We start from the raw sequence: 16,430 nt of genomic DNA, 5'->3' as shown, positions 1-16,430 counted from the left end.
AACGCCGTCAACACGACAACAATACGCCCCAAACGCGCACATATATACACACAAACACACGGGCGCGCGCGCGCTCAAGCTGATGTGCAAACATAGATATACGCTCAAACACGCGCACAAACACAAGAAGGCATGCAGGCACGCGTATGTGCATGCGGGGGCCCATAGATGGGCACACACAACTGCACAGGTCTACATACACATATACGCAGGCATGTGCGCACAAGTACGAGCACCACGAACCACCAACGGGACGTCTCAGGGGCCCTCTTTGACACCAAGTCATGAGCACTCGGAACGCCAAAAAGCGGGCGCGGGATCCCTAGCAACTGCATGCATGCAGCGCGTGTACGGAGTGAATGCTGGACAGGTGCCCATTGCTGCTTCCGGCAGTCCCTACGGCGCCAGTCTCCCCTTCTGGCGCGTCTCGAAACACGGAAAGGCGCACAAACCCATGGGGGGCCCCCTAGAGGGCGAAAACTAAACACGAGCTGCAACGAGAAGGGCCCCAACAGAGCCCCGGCCGAGCCTGGCAGGGCGCAAGCAATTCTATGGATGAAAGGCACGTTGCACCATGTGGTGTAGAACACGCAGGCTGCGAAATGCACGTGCCGCTTAAATGGAGATATGGCACCCTCCTAAAGCAGCAGAGGGCCCAGGCAGAGCTGAGGCGTACCTGCGGCTAAGAGGCGCAGACAGCTGGGAGGGTGGCAGCAGGGGCGCGGGGGGGTGTTTCAGCAATGCGAGTTCATTCGCTTGGAGAGATGAAATAATTACAAGTCAGAAACAAGGCAAATAACCGGTCCTTTATAGCACCTGGACACAGCACAGAGCATACAAGCGCTTGCAACGCCTGAACAGTGCTGCTGTGGTGTACTGAAACTGAGAAGCCCCCTCAGCTACAGCCACGTCAGCCTGCGGGGAGGACCCTAGCCCTTCTCACGAAAGCCGCTGTTTATATCGTACTTCCACTTATTGTATTCATCTTAGAACCTGAATTATATAGTAGGGGATTCCAAGAAAGTGCTGCTGAGCGCTCCATCTGGTGCTCGTACACAGCACGGCACCGGGCGACCATCCGCAGCGCCTCAGGCTGCTCCAGCCCTCACGTAGGTTCGTCCTAATTCAGTCCGTTTTCTATTGTATTTAGTTCAGCCTTCCGCTTCATGCCTCCCAGTAGTCGTCTCCACTGGCGGGGTGCGCCGCAGTAGGTACAAAAAACCGCATTTTTTGAAGCTTACGATGCACCGAGTTTTGCTTGGATGGCCTGGGTTGGCGCCTGGAGGAAGACTCTGCGAGGCGGCCTTGATCACAAATGACGAGTCTGGGTGCGATAACGGAGTTTTAACTCTAGGGGAAGCTTACTTTCGTACTGGCAGCAGTTTTGTAGCAATAAAGAAGAACCGCGTAACACATATGTTCCATTCCTGTACTTTCCGGCTTTGGTAGCAAGGCAGTCACCAAATATGCAAACTAGATAGCAAAAGCGTTTACTCTGGTACGATTCCCATTGCTTTTGTGCTACAGTGCAGTGACAACGCCAGAGGGCTCAAGGAGATGAGCACGCATACTTTGGATTCAAACACTGGAACGTGAAGGGGAAGTTTTTGTGGATGTTCGTGCTGGCAATACCCAATAGCACATGTTGGGGGCAATAAGGGTATCTCACTACTCCGGTCTTTTGTCCGAAATCAATAATAACGACTGCTCTAATGAGCTTACAGTATATTTGGTGATACAGATTTAACGCTCCATCTGTTTCGGCAGGTAGTTACTCAGCTCCAGACTCAATACAAACTTGGTAGAATGTTATTGAGCGCTTTTAGATGGGCATCCTACTTCCCCTGCCCAATTCTGTCAACGTTCCTGACATGAGCACAGAGTAACAGCTAGAGTGCGAGTTTCTGCACCCTCTACGCACTGCGAGAAACCAGAGCTAGCCGCACATAGCATCTAGCGTACATGCACACGATATTGTGTCTTCTTTCGCCGGTGTAACAGCGCTCTTTTATTAGATAAATTATGCAGTCAAAAAAAACAGTGGATTTGAAGTAATATTGGTTTCAGTGCAACTAGTACATTTAGAAGTGTAGCTTACCTTATTGCATTAGGGGAAGCACCCAAGAAACAACAGAAGACCAATTTCGTCTTACTGCATATCAAGCATGCCACTTCATTGGCATGAATAAGCAGTATCGGCTTTAGTACTGCAGGGCTTGAAAGCAGCCTACTAGTGCAACAACAGCGGGCTCGTCCAATTGAAACGCATGCGTCTGAGCTCATTAAGAGCATGCCAAGCAAGCGAGGAAGACGAAGCATACAATAAAAGTGCTCAGATGCACCTACTTGGCGCAATAACTCGTTAGTGAGTTTATGCGCTACTACCAAAGCGATACAAGGCAGCGGGGAGACAACGACGATACTGAAAAAAGCAAATACGTGCAGGAGCAACCTTAACTGTCATGCTAAATAATTTACCATAGAATTATTGTAGCAACCACCGGTGCTAATCACCTGTCCGGCAGCTTCCCAAGGGAACGCGTACTTGAAAAGAACGCGATAAGAGACCTCGCTAAGGACATCGGTTTAAAGACGCTTTAACTGTATTCCGCGGAAGCCGCCTTTCCGAGTTTAGCTCTTTGGAAGTCCGGATGGGTGTAGCCGACTCCTGTCAGCTTTCCTAGGTGGTAACTTTTCGTCAATGCACGCATTTCACTGCGTGTGAACCTGTGTCACGACACTACCTTCTCTGTTTGTTGCTGTGGTCTCTGTAATATCCTCCCTATCCCGCGGAGCCTCTTCTTCATTGCCCTTCACTCTCCGCTCGCGGTTTAAGTTCCAGATTGCCATCGCACTTTGGACTCCACAGCGAAATCAGACTGGTGACTGGACATGCACGCAAAGATGCATCAAAACAATTCTACACCCACGAAGAAGTACGCAATCCAGGCTACATGATGTGAAGTGATTGGCCAGCCCCAGTGCGCTTTTGAGCTAAAAAGTGTGAAGAGAAGGCCTTTCTCTCAACCGCCCGGTGCGGACTCCTAAGGAGCCGCCTGCCACAACTTGTGATAGTCGCGTGTACATCTTCCAATGGATAGCTCTTCACCAGTCCGGTCTCTTCAGCCTCGTCTTGGAACACTCGAATCAAGGGCCCTTCTTCGCGTTTTGCCCATTCATCAGAAATATGAATACAACAAAGATACTTCCCCAACAGCTTTGAGAGGGTATCCGAAACGGCAAGTCAGACCGCGCAAGGGCCTTCCCCTGCGTCACTTCCCACACAACACTTCGTTCACTAAGACGTCGCGCCAGAGGAGATCGAAAGATGTATTGCCTCCCCAAGACGGATCTGAACCCTTTTCTGAAGCTACTGCGCTTCTAAGCGTTGGATATTGATTTTCTTTCACCTTACTATCTAAACAGGGAACTCCGAGTCACATACCCTAGTGGCGTGTGCATTCTGGAGCCCTAAACCCTAGTCCTGGATATATCTATGCAGTTAAAAACCTTCATCCCTAAAGGCTTGTTTGTGTCTTGCGATATCGGTAGCTTGACTATGTACAAGCCCCGTGTTATCACTGGTGTTGAAGCGTCCATGGTGCTGCAACACCGCAGCTACAATTGCTGCACCGTCTCAGGAACTGTGTTGGCCTAGCAGCCTCAAGCTTCGCGTATACCTCGAGAACGGCCGCGGGAATGCTGGAATTGTGAAGTACGGGGGATATAAAGGCGCTTCCTCTTTCAAGTGAACAACGCCCAATATGGGGGCATGTGGGCATGTGCAAATGCACGTGCGAAAGAAATGGCATCACTGTTCTCTCTTGCCAATTGCATCTCAAATTAAAGTCAAACCTGGGACACTAGTAATAATAATATTTCTTAGTTTTTAGCTTCCTGCAGCTTCTCGTAGACCTTCTTGTGCTTCTCTAGCAGCTGAGACCAACATAGCAACCGGCAGCAAAAGAGCAAGATAATAAGGCAGTGCTGAATTTACATGGATTGACTGAGGAGCATACGATAGATGCTGCGGCTCCCTCTGCACACTCCTCGGGACACGCATATGCACCTATACGTGCATACCAACAGGCGTGGAGGCGGGAATGTGCATATATGTGATATTTATACGCTGTCAAGTTCCCAACTAACAGCAAAGACGTGTGGAGAGCGTCCGCGAAAAAAACGAAAAAATACCTTGCTGAGATTCTTTCTCTGGCTCTTTGACAGCTCCGTTCCGTCTTTCAGAGTCAGCGGCAGTCCCTCATCATCATACGATCCATACTGCTCCCCATGAAGCGTTCTGAAGTACTCGGAGGGGGGTATCGACCCCTCGCGCTCTTTCTTCGCTTGGGCCTCAGCCTTGGGAGTCACACCACACAAAAGCAGCACGGCGTGCGAATGCTCCACATCTTAGTGCGCATGCGCATGTAAATCAAGGTATGCAGCTGTAGGCGTGCAAGAAAACGCACGCTTTATGCGCGCACACATATGTGCGTATACATATGCATATATATATATATATATGTATGTATATGTGCATATATATATTCATATAACAAGCGCAGCGAAATACTCGAAGAAGGCACAAGTATGGAGAGACGTAGATACGGAAGTGCGGCCTAGCGATTAAAATTTTAAGCCTTTTGTTTTTAGGTCAGTAAGCTGCGTGGATTTAGCGATGGGCAAAAGGAACAGGAGGGGGCAAGATGAGGACACACACTGCCGGCAGCGGCGACTGCTGCTTCTTACGAGTCTTCTCTGCTCCTCTTGCTTCGCAGCTTCTCGCTTTTGTTCCTCTTCCTTCTTTAGGCGCAACTCCTTCGCCACTTCCTCCCTGAGCAGAGATCACGGGGTGAGACATACGAAAGCGCAAAGGAACGCCGCACGCAGTTGGCGACCGAAGGCCACACTTGGCAGTCCCAAGAGCACCCTGCCGGGGGCGTATCGTGAAGAAACACACACGAAAGCGAGTTGACCTGCACAGCCTACAAGCCTCTAGCTCCAAGAGGAGGAAGAATGTGTACTGCTGCCTGTGCAAACAGCTCACTTGGTTGAGACTCTGAATGTGAAAGTGCCATCGGGTCTGTCTTGCAAGACGATACCGATTTCCGGCAAGGCCTTGTCTCTCAGCTTGTCGCAAAGCCCCAAAAGTTCCCTAAACACTGCAGCGTGGTCTGGTAGGGAGGCCTCGCCGCTATTGCCCTCGCTCACATCCTTCTTCGGACTCGAGCCTCGCAAGCCAGACGTAGAGGCACAGCGGACCTGCGGAAACAATCAGAGACGCACGAGAGGGCCTAAGGATCTAAGAGGCACAGATGGATTTGTATGCAAATTTATAAATACGAAGACATGCGCATTACCTAAAGAAAGAGAGAGAGGCACACAAGGCTGTGGGGGCAAGAGTCCAAGAGGGCAGAGGCACTTGGAAGACCACCTGTATTTGCACTCAGAAGCAGCCCCCATAGAGAGGAGCCCTGGATGCCAAATACCCAATAAACAAAGCAGTTGCATCTTCAAGCTACCCGTTCATGGTTGGATTACGCTCCCGACTATGCATGTCGCCTGGTGCCAACAGGCTCCCTACAAGCTCTCACCTTCTCCCTGAACTCCCCAACGCATTGCATGAGGGCCTCCACTGCTGCGTTCGACTCGCTCTGCGCCTCATAGTCGAGTCCTTCATCCGATCCAGTAACAATGCCAAAGACCTGCACAGAAATTAGTGTATAAAGATCTACGACGCAAAGCTGAGGGGGAGAGAGAATGCAGCCTGGACAACACTTGAGGGGTTTTGTTTCGCCGCAGCCTCCTCCATGTGACACACACATGCAGCTGGAGCCAGGCAGGTAACCCGGCAGCAACGGCATACCCAGATAGACTCCCACACATAAAATCGCTTCCCGCCAACTTTACAAGCACACTGCAGTCAACAACAGTGAGGAAATTATGCAGAGTGGGCAGCAGAAAGACCAGATAGACAAGCATCCACCAGCAGAAGAGCAGCAGGTGCGCGAGAATGACGGGTTTGCGCAATGAGGGCCCCATCTCCCGCAGGAACCGAGGGTTTGTGAATACGGGGGAACGGGGAACTAAAAGACAGCTCGCTTACTCTGAGGATATACATGACATAAGTTGCCACCTCCCTTATGAGAGGCGCCTTGACCCCCGCACTTCCATTCAAATAGCTGTTCGTTACCGACACCAAATGCTGCAGAGCCACGAGGGCCTCTGGGGTGTCGAAGTTATCCAGGAATGCCGCTCGCACCTGAACACCACATGCATCACAATTCAGCTATCGAATTCTCAATCTTGGAACGCGTGCGTCGTGCAGAAGCTCCTCACTAGAGCTCTATGTGGACTACCATGAGGAGAAACCTGGATGCAGAGGCACACCCAAAGCCCCCAACAGTGGGCAGCTTGTCTGGCCCCCAGTCCTCAAAATCCGGAAGGAAGCTCATAGACGACACAGCTGACCTTCTCCTTTGTTTCTCTGAGCATCGTATTGAGCGCGAAGTCTTCCTCAGTCCACCGTTGCGCAAAGTCGCTGGCAGGCAAGTTGACCCTCAGCTTCGCCTTGCAGAGAGAGAAGAAGTTCAGGAAACTCCTGTCAACATCTATCGCCTGCTGCAGGGTCTCCCCGTCTGGGCTGTAATTCATTGGACTGTCCCACCTAGCGACAGCAACAAAAACGACCGCAAGACGTGGAAGCCGCATATAAATCACAAAAGGCATTTGTCAGCGACTGGTCTGCGTTAGAGGGATAAAAGGAGCCCTCGGGCATCACAAGTTGCATGCAAAAGCACCACATATCGTCGCTTTTCACCCATACTCGGCGTGAGGGTGAAGCGGTCCTTTAGCTCATGTTATGAAGTCTTTCACGGCAAGCTGCACACGAAAACCTGGCGGCTGCCTGCGCCCTGCGAGCCAGCTAGCCGGGGCGGCTAGCTCAGCGGTCATGGTTATTTGCACACCTGTTCATGAGACACAGAAAGCGGATGTGCCTGGGCTTGAATTGCTCGAGGCACTCCTTAATCGTCACGAAGTTCTTGAGAGACTTCGACATTTTTGCTCCATAGATGTGGAGGTGCCCCGAGTGCAAAAAGTAATTTACCCTGCAGAGGCGGCATCAGCGGAAACAGGATCTAGATAACAACAGGTGCTAACCTGCACTGAAGGCGCTCTGTGCATGCAGCCACACGCATGCACATCCCCATACATCGCACGCAAGAAACAGGGCAGCGCATCCCAATTCAATCCAAGGAGCACCATGAAAAGCGAGTATTTCTAGCCCGCAAGCTGGCTAGCACCCATTCAAGCCACCACAACGCCGCCTGCCACACGCCTTTCGGACTAGCTAGCCATGCAGCGAGCAGCTGGTCAGAGAGCGCGTTTGCAGTGCCCATCGGGAGTCTCTTCTCACCATTGGGGCTTGTCCTTGGCGGCTTCTGTCTGCGCTAATTCATTGTCGTGGTGGGGGAAACGCAGGTCGATGCCGCCACTGTGGACGTCCAACGGGAAGGGCAGCAACGAGGATGCCATCGCGGAGCACTCGATGTGCCACCCTACATGACAGCAGCCATATAAAAGACAGTGCCCTTCTCAAAAGCCCCCGAACGCACATGCAGACAGCCGTTTCCCTCTCTGCGGCCACCTTTCCGAACGAGGCGGCGTGAGAGACGCGAGAGGCAAGACGAGCACCCGCAACGCCACAAAGAAACCTTCCTTCCCCCCCTCTCCTCCCCCGATCTATCTCCCCGCCTGCCGAATACGCTTGTAGAGTACGAAGAGGCCGCTCTGCAGCTCAATGGCGTGGCGCAACCGCAAAGCAAAAAGCGACACACGGAGCCGCCGAAGCCTCCGCCATCGATTTCTCTGCCTCTCTAGCCGTTTGCCCGTTCGCCATTTTCTTCTGCAAGTCTTCCCGCTATTTTTGCGCGCACCTGGACGTCCGGCTCCCCACTTGGATTCCCACGAAGGCTCATCAGGTTTGGCCTTCTTCCACAAAGCGAAGTCGCAGGGATGCCGCTTTTCAGAGGAGACTACTCCCAGAGCGCCTTCTCCTTCTAAGACTCTGAGGGCCACACCCACAAACCAAGACCTGCCCTGTTAGCAAAAGCAAAAGCGGCCAAAAACGCGGCTAAAAACATCACCCCCAACGCAAGTCTCAACGCAAATACATACACACACACACATACATACACATACATACATTCACATACATACATACACACATACATACATGCACAAATGCGCTCGCAACCTAGGAGATACCACAGTGGTACACGCAACACACCCAACCCGACAAAACTCGAAACGTACCGAGACTGGTCTGCCACAGATCCAGGCTCCATGCGGCCATACGTATGTTTTGCGCTCTTGCTGAATCGCTGGGTGTCAAAATAAACGCTGCCTTGGCTCTCATACGCAAAGCCATTCGCCTCAATCTCCTCTATCAGACGCAGCACCTCCGGGACGTATTCAGAAACGCGCGTTACCACTGTAGGCAGTCTGAGCAGCCAAAGACACACACATACAGAAAAGCAGACATCGATCAGCAAAACTCACCATTAGCGGCACGAACGCCTTGGCGACGATGCATTCAAAATCCGCAAATATACGAGAGGCACAAGCAGAATAAAGAGAGAGACCCCACGGGGAGTCTAGACACCCAAAGCAGCGAAAAAAAGCAGTAGGTACGCATGAAGACGGCCAAATATAGCAGCCCCCCAATGTAGACACAAAAAACAAGCCAGGCTCCGCATAAAACTCGACATAATAGCAAAAGAGGGAGTGGCAAACACACTGCAGGCTTCATAGCATAGGCTTGAGGGATTTTTCGCTTCCTCTTCCTGTCCTTCTGCCTCGCTAAGGGGAACGTCTGCATATCAAGCTGCTTACAAGACATTAAGATCCTGCATGTCTTTAAAGAACTCTTTCTCCCAGTGCCGTGCCAATTCGAGAAAATTCACGCCCTGAATGACCTCATTATCAGCCTCCTCAACACCATCATACAAGGCCTGCCGCAGGTAGCGCCGTCTGCCCCTCCTCCCTTCTTCAAAATTAGGATCTGCAACTGTTAAGGCCAAAAACTCCAGATAAAGGACGCGACAAACCCACCTGTTCCTGACTCCTGGCGATGATTTTATCGTCAATGTCGGTGATATTCATCACGAGGCAAACGTCATAGCCAAAGTAGTCGCTGAGGATCCGTCGAATAATGTCGAATGAAAGGTATGTCCGCGCATGGCCCATGTGTGCTGCATCGTACACTGTGGGGCCACAAGCGTACCAAGACACCCGATTTCCCACCTGCAAGCGCCGCAAATCCATACTTTTACTGCTGCAGTCCACGGCTGCAGCGAGACTGAGGGGCCCTCGGTGGCTACAGAATGCGGCCGCGAGCGACACGCGGAAGTGGGAGACAAGCAGAGTCATGTATCGTGGGTGGGAAGAGGAGGCGCAGCTGCGCAAACGGCGTTTACAGATAGGGTCTACCGGACGAAGTGCATTAATTGTGCAGCACAAGGGACAAGCTGCGTCTTAGGGATTTATGGACCTGCGGGATGAACTCCGTCTTGCCACCCGTCATTGAGTTGTTAACGTGCAGGCCCGTAAGAAGCTTTCCATCTTTTGCAGGAGGCTTCCAGTCAGCCCCCACGGTGTATCGGCAATGGCTGCCGTCCATGTTGCTGCCGTTGCCGCAGGCGCTTATATGCGACATCCTGGAACATATAGCGGGCGCCGAAGAGCTGCTGCAGCCGTTGTTGTTGCTGGTAAGGGGGATCCTGCTGGGGCTGCGCGAGACGGTCAAGAAAGAAGGCGCAGTTCTTCGAATACAAGACACTCTGAAACAGCCGACACAAAGCACATGGGGCCTCTTTAAGAACACGAGCAAAAGCACTCAGTGGATCCCCTGACGGAGCTCCTACTGCCACGGCAGTGGCGCGTCAGTGCCGCGGGGAAGAGCGCCGCTAGACAAATTGAATGGCGAGACACTGCCCTATACGAAGGAGAGTACAACTGTAGCATGTGGGCAGAACAACCGGACGCTAGTCCATTGGCTGCCGCAGCGGTACGTGTACATGTAAGGGGAAGAAAATCACACACCTGGATGTGGGATAAACGAGTTGTTTGGCCGCTGTCGCCGCTGCCATATAGTCGCCGGCAGTGAGGCAGCACAGGGAGCCCGCCAGCGTTAGGGCAGCCGACAAGCGTGAAGGCAGGTGCCTAGTGCCGAAAGGGCCCTTTTTGGAGTGGCTTGAGAGACGGAATGGAGTCGACCAAAGAAGAATAGGTAAAAGGCTGAGCAAACACGAGCCACGGAGGTCTCCAGCCAGCATAGCTTGTGGGGTGCTGCTGCTGCTGCCGCCGCCGCTGTTGCTGCTGCTGTGGAAACACCGCGGATATTATTGCGCCTACGTGCTATGGGCTTTTAATAGTGACGAAATGTTTAGGGAAGGCGAGGTGGCATGGGCCAACAAGGCGCAGAAACAGCAGCTGCATTCGCGACTTACGTGCTGGGGGCCGGCAGTCACAGCCACTCTACATACGAGGCGTAACCCACTGCTGGGACCTTCCGCTCATTGCCCTTCTTCACGTCTTTATTCCTTCTTCGAATCTCGAGATATTACCGCTGGCTGTACCCTACAAATAAGCCCGTGCTCGGGGCTTGCTGTAGGTCTCAAACAAGCCACAGGGAGGGCGGGCAGTGAGGGTCACACACCCACCAGGCACAGCCGTACAAAAAGTTCGAGGACTGGAAACCTCAACTCTGCCCTGGACTTATACGTGAGAACAGGAGAGACAAGTCTGGGGGCTCTCAAATGTCTAGGACGCGGGAACTTTTTATCTTTCCTAGCACAGTTCTGACATGTTGATTGATGCCCTGTGTTATAGTTTCTTCGTGAGACATTTCCTGCAAAGACCCCAGTATAATGATTAATATAAAGCCTTCGAGCGCTGTTCAAAAAGAGCTCCCTCTCATTGTCCTTCGCGTCCCCAAATCCGACACGATTTCGGCACGACGAGGGAGGGACAAAGAGAGACTACCAGCTAGGGCACACGGACGCTACTGTACCCTCTGTAGGCGCTCTCAACATTTATTCGCACCCAAGTGCACACATCCCCCTATAACGCACAGGCAGATAGCAGTGATCCTCATCGTACCGCCCTAATCAACTCTCCTCGGCAGAAAAAAATGTCGATTCGAAAAACCAGACCAAATATGCGACAACTCTGTGCAAATTCTTATCGGTGATATTCGACTGGCTGAAAGTGTCCTCCTAGAATAGCGCTTAGTTCACTACATATGAGGTCCATGTGTAAAATGGGCGGGTTTCTTAAGGAATCCGTGGGCAGAACACGCCGGCAGCCGCTTAGTGGAGGCGAATCTTTGGGACCTTCGGCAGCGTTAGAATAGAGAATCGCGCACATTTAGGTAAATGGCGCTCCACGTTCTTTACATATTTGCAGGCGCTGCTCGGCACAACATACATACCTACTGACATCCTGCTGGTTCGTCGTACACGCGTGCAGAGGGCCTTAGCTGCAGCTTGTTTCCGCGCCATCGCTGCAGCGTGCCGCCTCGATAGTCTCATCCAAAAGCTGCCAAGGGGCTGAGGAGGGTGGGGAGGGGCGGCTAGCGGGCGGATACTTAACATCGGGCATGCCAGGATACTGCTCCTCAGTATTAGGGGCATCTGAGAAATTCTGCACAGCTCACTGTTGTCTAGGAACGCACCTACAGTAACGGGTATTACAGGCTCCACAGACGAAGGGTAACCCAAGGTTGGGCTAATGCGGACCATATAAGGACTTCCGCATGAATCAGGCTTTTGCATAGGGAAGGCAGCGTATACCCTGAGGGTTTCGGCTTTGCGTTGCATAGGATAGTGCTCTTTTAGACTCTAGACATTATGTTCCTGACGCCTTCAACGTGGAACAAACGGAAAAAGATAGTTCATCAGTCCGCTCAACAGATACAACAGCGGATTCATTCCGGCCAGCTGCCAGCTAGTCAGCTACGTAGCTTGCCAACCAGCTTGCCAAGCAGCTCGGAAGGCCGTTGCAGGGCCAGCTAGCTCTTGCTAGCTTAAACTGCACCATACCTTTCGGCATTTCACCGCTGACCAGACAGCCAGCTGAGTAGATGGTCAGCCTGTGTCATTAAGGTGAAGCTTGCCAGCTAGCTTCACCTTAACGTAGTAACCCACTTTCTGTTGGCCTTCAAACGTAGACATGCCTCAGTACACGGAGCCCAACAAGCAATAAACCAGGGGTACAGAGATGTCTTGCAGGTTGGGGTTGATGGTTAGGAACGGCAGCATCCCTCGGCCCCTTCCGGAGGGAGTCAGATCGCAGCGGCTCACCTTCAATCCGTTACCGACAATGGATTTTGAAGCTCTTGTGAAGGCTGCCACGCTCTGCGAATTGTGCGGCTGGCTGTTGCAGCAGAATAGTTTGTATACCAGCTATGCCTCAAGTGCAAAGCCTTGCAGCAGCTCGTTTGACCCTATGAAACGGATCCATCTGTTGTCGCTGCTGCTGCTGACGCACTTCTTGTTACGGCTGCTTCTTTCAAAGTGCAGTTGTTGTTTAGGACCTTCCAGCTACGGCAAAAAAGTCGTCTAGCATCTTGTTGACTGCAGCACCAGCAGGCGTGCTGTTGCCTTGCTGCAACAGCGAGTCTGCTAGTCTGTCGACCCAGTCGGTCCCCCTTTTGTTGCTGCTGCTGGTGGGAGTGGCACTGTTGTTGCTGGTGCTGCTGCCGTTAGTGTTGTTGCCTTGTACGAAGGCCCCCACTGCCGCAGCAGCCCGGGTGGCCACTTCGGTGGCTTGTGCTGGCGTAATGTTGCCAATGTTACCCAGGAGCGGCAGTATCTGCTGCTGCTGAGGAACGGCTTCCTGCTGCTGCGGAGTCTGTTGCATGACTTGCTGTTGCAGTGAGCCATACTGCTGTAACGCTACGTTCTGCTGCTGCTGCTGCTGAAGCGCCGCCAGCTGTTGCTGCAGAGCGAGCTGCTGCTCAACAGACAGGTGATACTGCGGCGGGTACTGCAGGTGGTCGGTTGTAAGCAGCTGATGCTGCAACGCTTGCTGCTGTGGTAGGGTCTGCGGTAGCATGTGCTGCTGATAGGCAACCGGCGGTGGCAGCTGCTGCTGCAGCTGGTCAGACTGTTGGAGGAAGTCGTGCTGCTGCTGGGGGACGGATAGTTGGTGGATTCCCGTGGAGCTGTCTACTCCATGTATCCTGTGCTGTTGTTGCATTTGTTGGTTGTTCAGGTGGTGCTGTTGCACTTGCTGCTGCTGTAGCTGCTGGTGTTGTAGTTGCTGCTGCTGCAGGTGCGCCTGTTGCATTTGTGGCTGTTGAAGTTGCAGCTGTTGCATTTGCGGCTGTTGAAGTTGCAGCTGTTGCATTTGCGGCTGTTGCATTTGCGGGTGTTGCATTTGCGGGTGTTGCATTTGCGGCTGTTGCATTTGCGGCTGTTGCATTTGCGGCTGCTGCATTTGGTGCTGCTGCTGCATTTGGTGCTGCTGCTGCATTTGCTGGTGCTGCAGCATTTGCTGCTGTTGTAGTTGCTGCTGGAGCAACTGTTGACTGACCAGTTGCTGCTGCAGGAGCTGCTGCTGCGCAAGGTCCTGATTTTGCTGCAGCTCCTTCAGAGGGACCTCAGGTGGCATTTCCGCAGCAGATGCGCCAAGCACAATGTCTTGGGTTGTGGAAGCTCCGTGTACGGCAGTAGGTGCTACCATGTCACCAGTACTGAGCTGCATAGGAAAACTTGATTCTAGCGCTGCAGGAGACCCCTGTGCCGCTAGAGGCATCAGCATTGGCGAGAAACCAGCTGCGGAGGCAGGTAGCGAAGCAGCGCCATATGGGGGCAGTGACGTGGGAAAGGCTTGTGGTGTAGGAAGGACTACATGTTGGGTAGCGGCACGCTGTGCGGCCCCTGCTGCAGCCGTTGCTGCTGCTGCTGCTGGCTGCCCCCCCTGCAGTTGTTGCAGTAGCACCTGCGCTTCGGGTGCCCTCTCCCTAAGGAGCTGAGCCACCTTCAGAGTGGCTCCGAGACCTTGTGCGAGCATAGCGCTGTTGTCCTCCATTTCCTTCTTTTGCTTTTTCTGTTTCTTTATGTGTTCCCAAGTGGCGAACCCCTCAATGGGGGCTGTTACCCCCGCTGCTGCCTCTCCATCGCCTGCTGCTTTGGCTGCAGCTGCTGAGGGCTTGTGACGGCGGCATTCACAGATCGCCTTCTGCCCTTTATTTCGCATAGTCATTGTATGTCTGTACACCTGGTACTCCTGCGTCTCCGTCTTGCTCAATCCGCAGTTGTCTTTGCCCTGCAGACATTTACCCAAGGCACCCATGCTAAAAGCCGTTTATCCTGCGCGATTCAAGATACTCCCTAATGCCTGTTGAGCAGCATGAAAAGCCTACAGCAGCACTAATCAGCTGCCAGTCCTTCTGAAGGCTCAACTGCGAGCTCAGCGTCACATCACGACCAGAGGAAAGCTCTTCACTCAGACTCCCACTGCGGCAGTCTCTACTCACTTCATAGGTGGTTGTAGCACAGAGGGCATTTTGCATGGGGACAAAGTGAGCCTTGCAATGCCTTTGGCTTTCTGGAGAGTCGTTTAGAACCGGTGGTTTCTGCTTCCAGTCTCGAGGGGCCGCCCCTTCGGGTACGCAGCAGGTCATTCCCTCGCTGGCGCAACGGACACCTGGCTGCATTTCTGCGGAGAGTTCACATCGAGATACAGGCCACACAAGACTTGTAGTTTAACATCTTGACGGCTTTATCGCATGGCTTATGATGTAATAAGGACCTGTAGCTACGTACTGGGATTTTCAATGTCAATAGATTGAGATTTGATGGCTCCTTCCTGGGCGTATCTTGCTGCCGCCACGATCTGATCCATCGGCAGCGAATTCATAATATTATTTCCCACATCTGCAATGTTTCCCGTTGCTGTTGCAAGATTCATTGCATTGCTAATCATGGCGGGCGTCTGCGTTGCAAGTCCGAACAGCCCGAGGGGCGAAGCAGACTCCGTGCTCTTCATCTGATCTCCACCGGATCCTGGATAGCTGTCTTGGATACCTACCAAAGTGCCCAATTGCTTTGCAACACTCTGCACGCTTTCAAGGGGCTTTAATACTAGGTTTGAAGGGTTTTGTGGCGCTGTGTATGATGTATCCACATTCGCGGTAGTACTTTCTGGGGGGGAAGGAGGGAACGTTGGGAGCACCGACATTCCATCGTTCTCAAGCCTCCCGAGGTGCTGGTGCACCAGATGCTCCTGTAGCAGCGGTGCTGAAATGCTTTGTGGCTGCTGCAACACATATTGCTGCTGAGCATGCCATTCCGCTGCTGCCGAGATAGCATCCAGTTGCTGTGGCAGCTGCTGTGGATGGCCGCCAAGGGGGGCATGCAAGGGTGCGTGCTGCAGAGGGGCTCCCTCGAGGTAGGAAGACAACGCTTCCGATGTGCTTCCAGAGTAAGTCTCTGGAGACTTCAGTTGCTGCAGTGGCTGTTGCTGGACTACCAGCTCTTGGGGGTAATACCCACGCTGCACATGCGGTATGTCCTGTGGCTGTACCTGCTGGACGTATTGCTGCTGCAGCATGTCCTGCGGCTGTTGCATCTGCTGCAACGCTAGCTGGTGCTGCATTTGCTGCAGCAGTAACTGCTGCTCCTCCTGCAGCTGCTTTGCTTGCTGCTGAAGCTGCGCTTCTCTATGCTGAGGGACTGGCTCCAGTCTTAGATCCTGCTGCGCCGGCGGCAGCTCGTGCTGCATTGGTGCCAGTTGTTGCGTTTGCTGTTGCTGTGCGTGCTGCTGACCTTCCTGCATCTGATCCTGCTTGTTTTGTTGTTGGTAGTGCTGCTCTCCTTCGTGCTGCACTTTCTGAGAAGGATGCTCCTGCACCTGGTGCTGCGACTGGTGGTCATGCGGCGGCTGCTGCTGCTGCAGCCCTTGCGGATCCTGCTGCTGATGCTGCTCTTGCTGCTCCTGTGACTGCTTTACCTGCTCTGAGGGCGCCTCTGGGGACACTTGAAGAAGCGCATTGTGCTTCTGCAGATCGTGTCCTTGCTCTTGTGGCGTTTGCTGCAGATCCTGCTGCTCTGTAACCACCTTTTCTACCTGATGCAATGGCTTTTCATTAAGAGCCTCTCCTGTTTCTTCAGGCTCCGTTTCTACAGACGCTGGTGCCACCGGTGTTGCTGCCACTGCCTGCGGCTCCGCATATGGCTCCTCCTGGGCTGGCTGCAACAGCAACTGCTCTAGCATTTGATGCTGTTCAGGCCTTACATATTCCATATCCCGTTTCTGTTGCTGTATATCGAGATGCTGCTCGTCCTTTTGCGCAGAGACACCGGCGGAGAGCCCGGTAAGCATCGGGAGAGGGGCATTCTTTTGTCCGGGGGCCCCGCCAT

General features: G+C 52.9%; 2 protein-coding genes across 2 annotated transcripts; both read right to left on the bottom strand.

Moving 5' to 3' along the window:
• Positions 1 to 3,882: 3,882 nt before the first annotated feature.
• On the bottom strand, positions 3,883 to 9,718 carry LOC34620754 (cysteine--tRNA ligase, cytoplasmic). The gene is made up of 14 exons (XM_026335885.1): positions 9,554 to 9,718; positions 9,115 to 9,306; positions 8,896 to 8,969; positions 8,317 to 8,505; positions 7,938 to 8,068; positions 7,418 to 7,559; positions 6,969 to 7,109; positions 6,472 to 6,667; positions 6,107 to 6,262; positions 5,595 to 5,705; positions 5,048 to 5,262; positions 4,750 to 4,834; positions 4,195 to 4,359; positions 3,883 to 3,936 (listed from the first exon to the last, which is right to left on the bottom strand). The coding sequence occupies exons 1-14, from the start codon at positions 9,716 to 9,718 to the stop codon at positions 3,883 to 3,885; spliced, it is 2,016 nt and encodes a 671-aa protein (XP_026191670.1).
• Positions 9,719 to 12,591: 2,873 nt separating this feature from the next.
• LOC113146969 (AF4/FMR2 family member 4-like) lies at positions 12,592 to 16,430 on the bottom strand. Its single transcript, XM_026335884.1, has 9 exons — positions 16,382 to 16,430; positions 16,195 to 16,290; positions 16,021 to 16,137; positions 15,745 to 15,819; positions 15,411 to 15,545; positions 14,835 to 15,212; positions 14,546 to 14,727; positions 13,531 to 14,334; positions 12,592 to 13,092 (listed from the first exon to the last, which is right to left on the bottom strand). Exons 1-9 carry the CDS (start codon positions 16,428 to 16,430, stop codon positions 12,592 to 12,594), a joined length of 2,337 nt encoding a protein of 778 aa, XP_026191669.1.

The sequence above is a fragment of the Cyclospora cayetanensis genome, unplaced genomic scaffold (assembly GCF_002999335.1).
Source record: "Cyclospora cayetanensis isolate NF1_C8 unplaced genomic scaffold, CcayRef3 CcayRef3_contig_84, whole genome shotgun sequence".
Lineage (NCBI taxonomy): Eukaryota > Apicomplexa > Conoidasida > Eucoccidiorida > Eimeriidae > Cyclospora > Cyclospora cayetanensis.
Note: the sequence above shows the minus strand (reverse complement) of the source record. Positions and strands in the feature narration are given on the sequence as shown.

Coding starts and splice junctions, on each gene's coding strand:
- LOC34620754 (XM_026335885.1), bottom strand. CDS start 9,718: ATGTCGCATATAAGCGCCTGCGGCAACGGCAGCAACATGGACGGCAGC. Junction 9,307..9,553: donor AGACGGAGTTCATCCCGCAG/GTCCATAAATCC, acceptor CGGCGCTTGCAG/GTGGGAAATCGGGTGTCTTG. Junction 6,263..6,471: donor TCAGAGAAACAAAGGAGAAG/GTCAGCTGTGTC, acceptor TGTGGTGTTCAG/GTGCGAGCGGCATTCCTGGA.
- LOC113146969 (XM_026335884.1), bottom strand. CDS start 16,430: ATGGCGGGGCCCCCGGACAAAAGAATGCCCCTCTCCCGATGCTTACCG. Junction 15,213..15,410: donor CTTGCATGCCCCCCTTGGCG/GCCATCCACAGC, acceptor CTTCCCCCCCAG/AAAGTACTACCGCGAATGTG. Junction 14,335..14,545: donor GTGCTACAACCACCTATGAA/GTGAGTAGAGAC, acceptor AAATGTCTGCAG/GGCAAAGACAACTGCGGATT.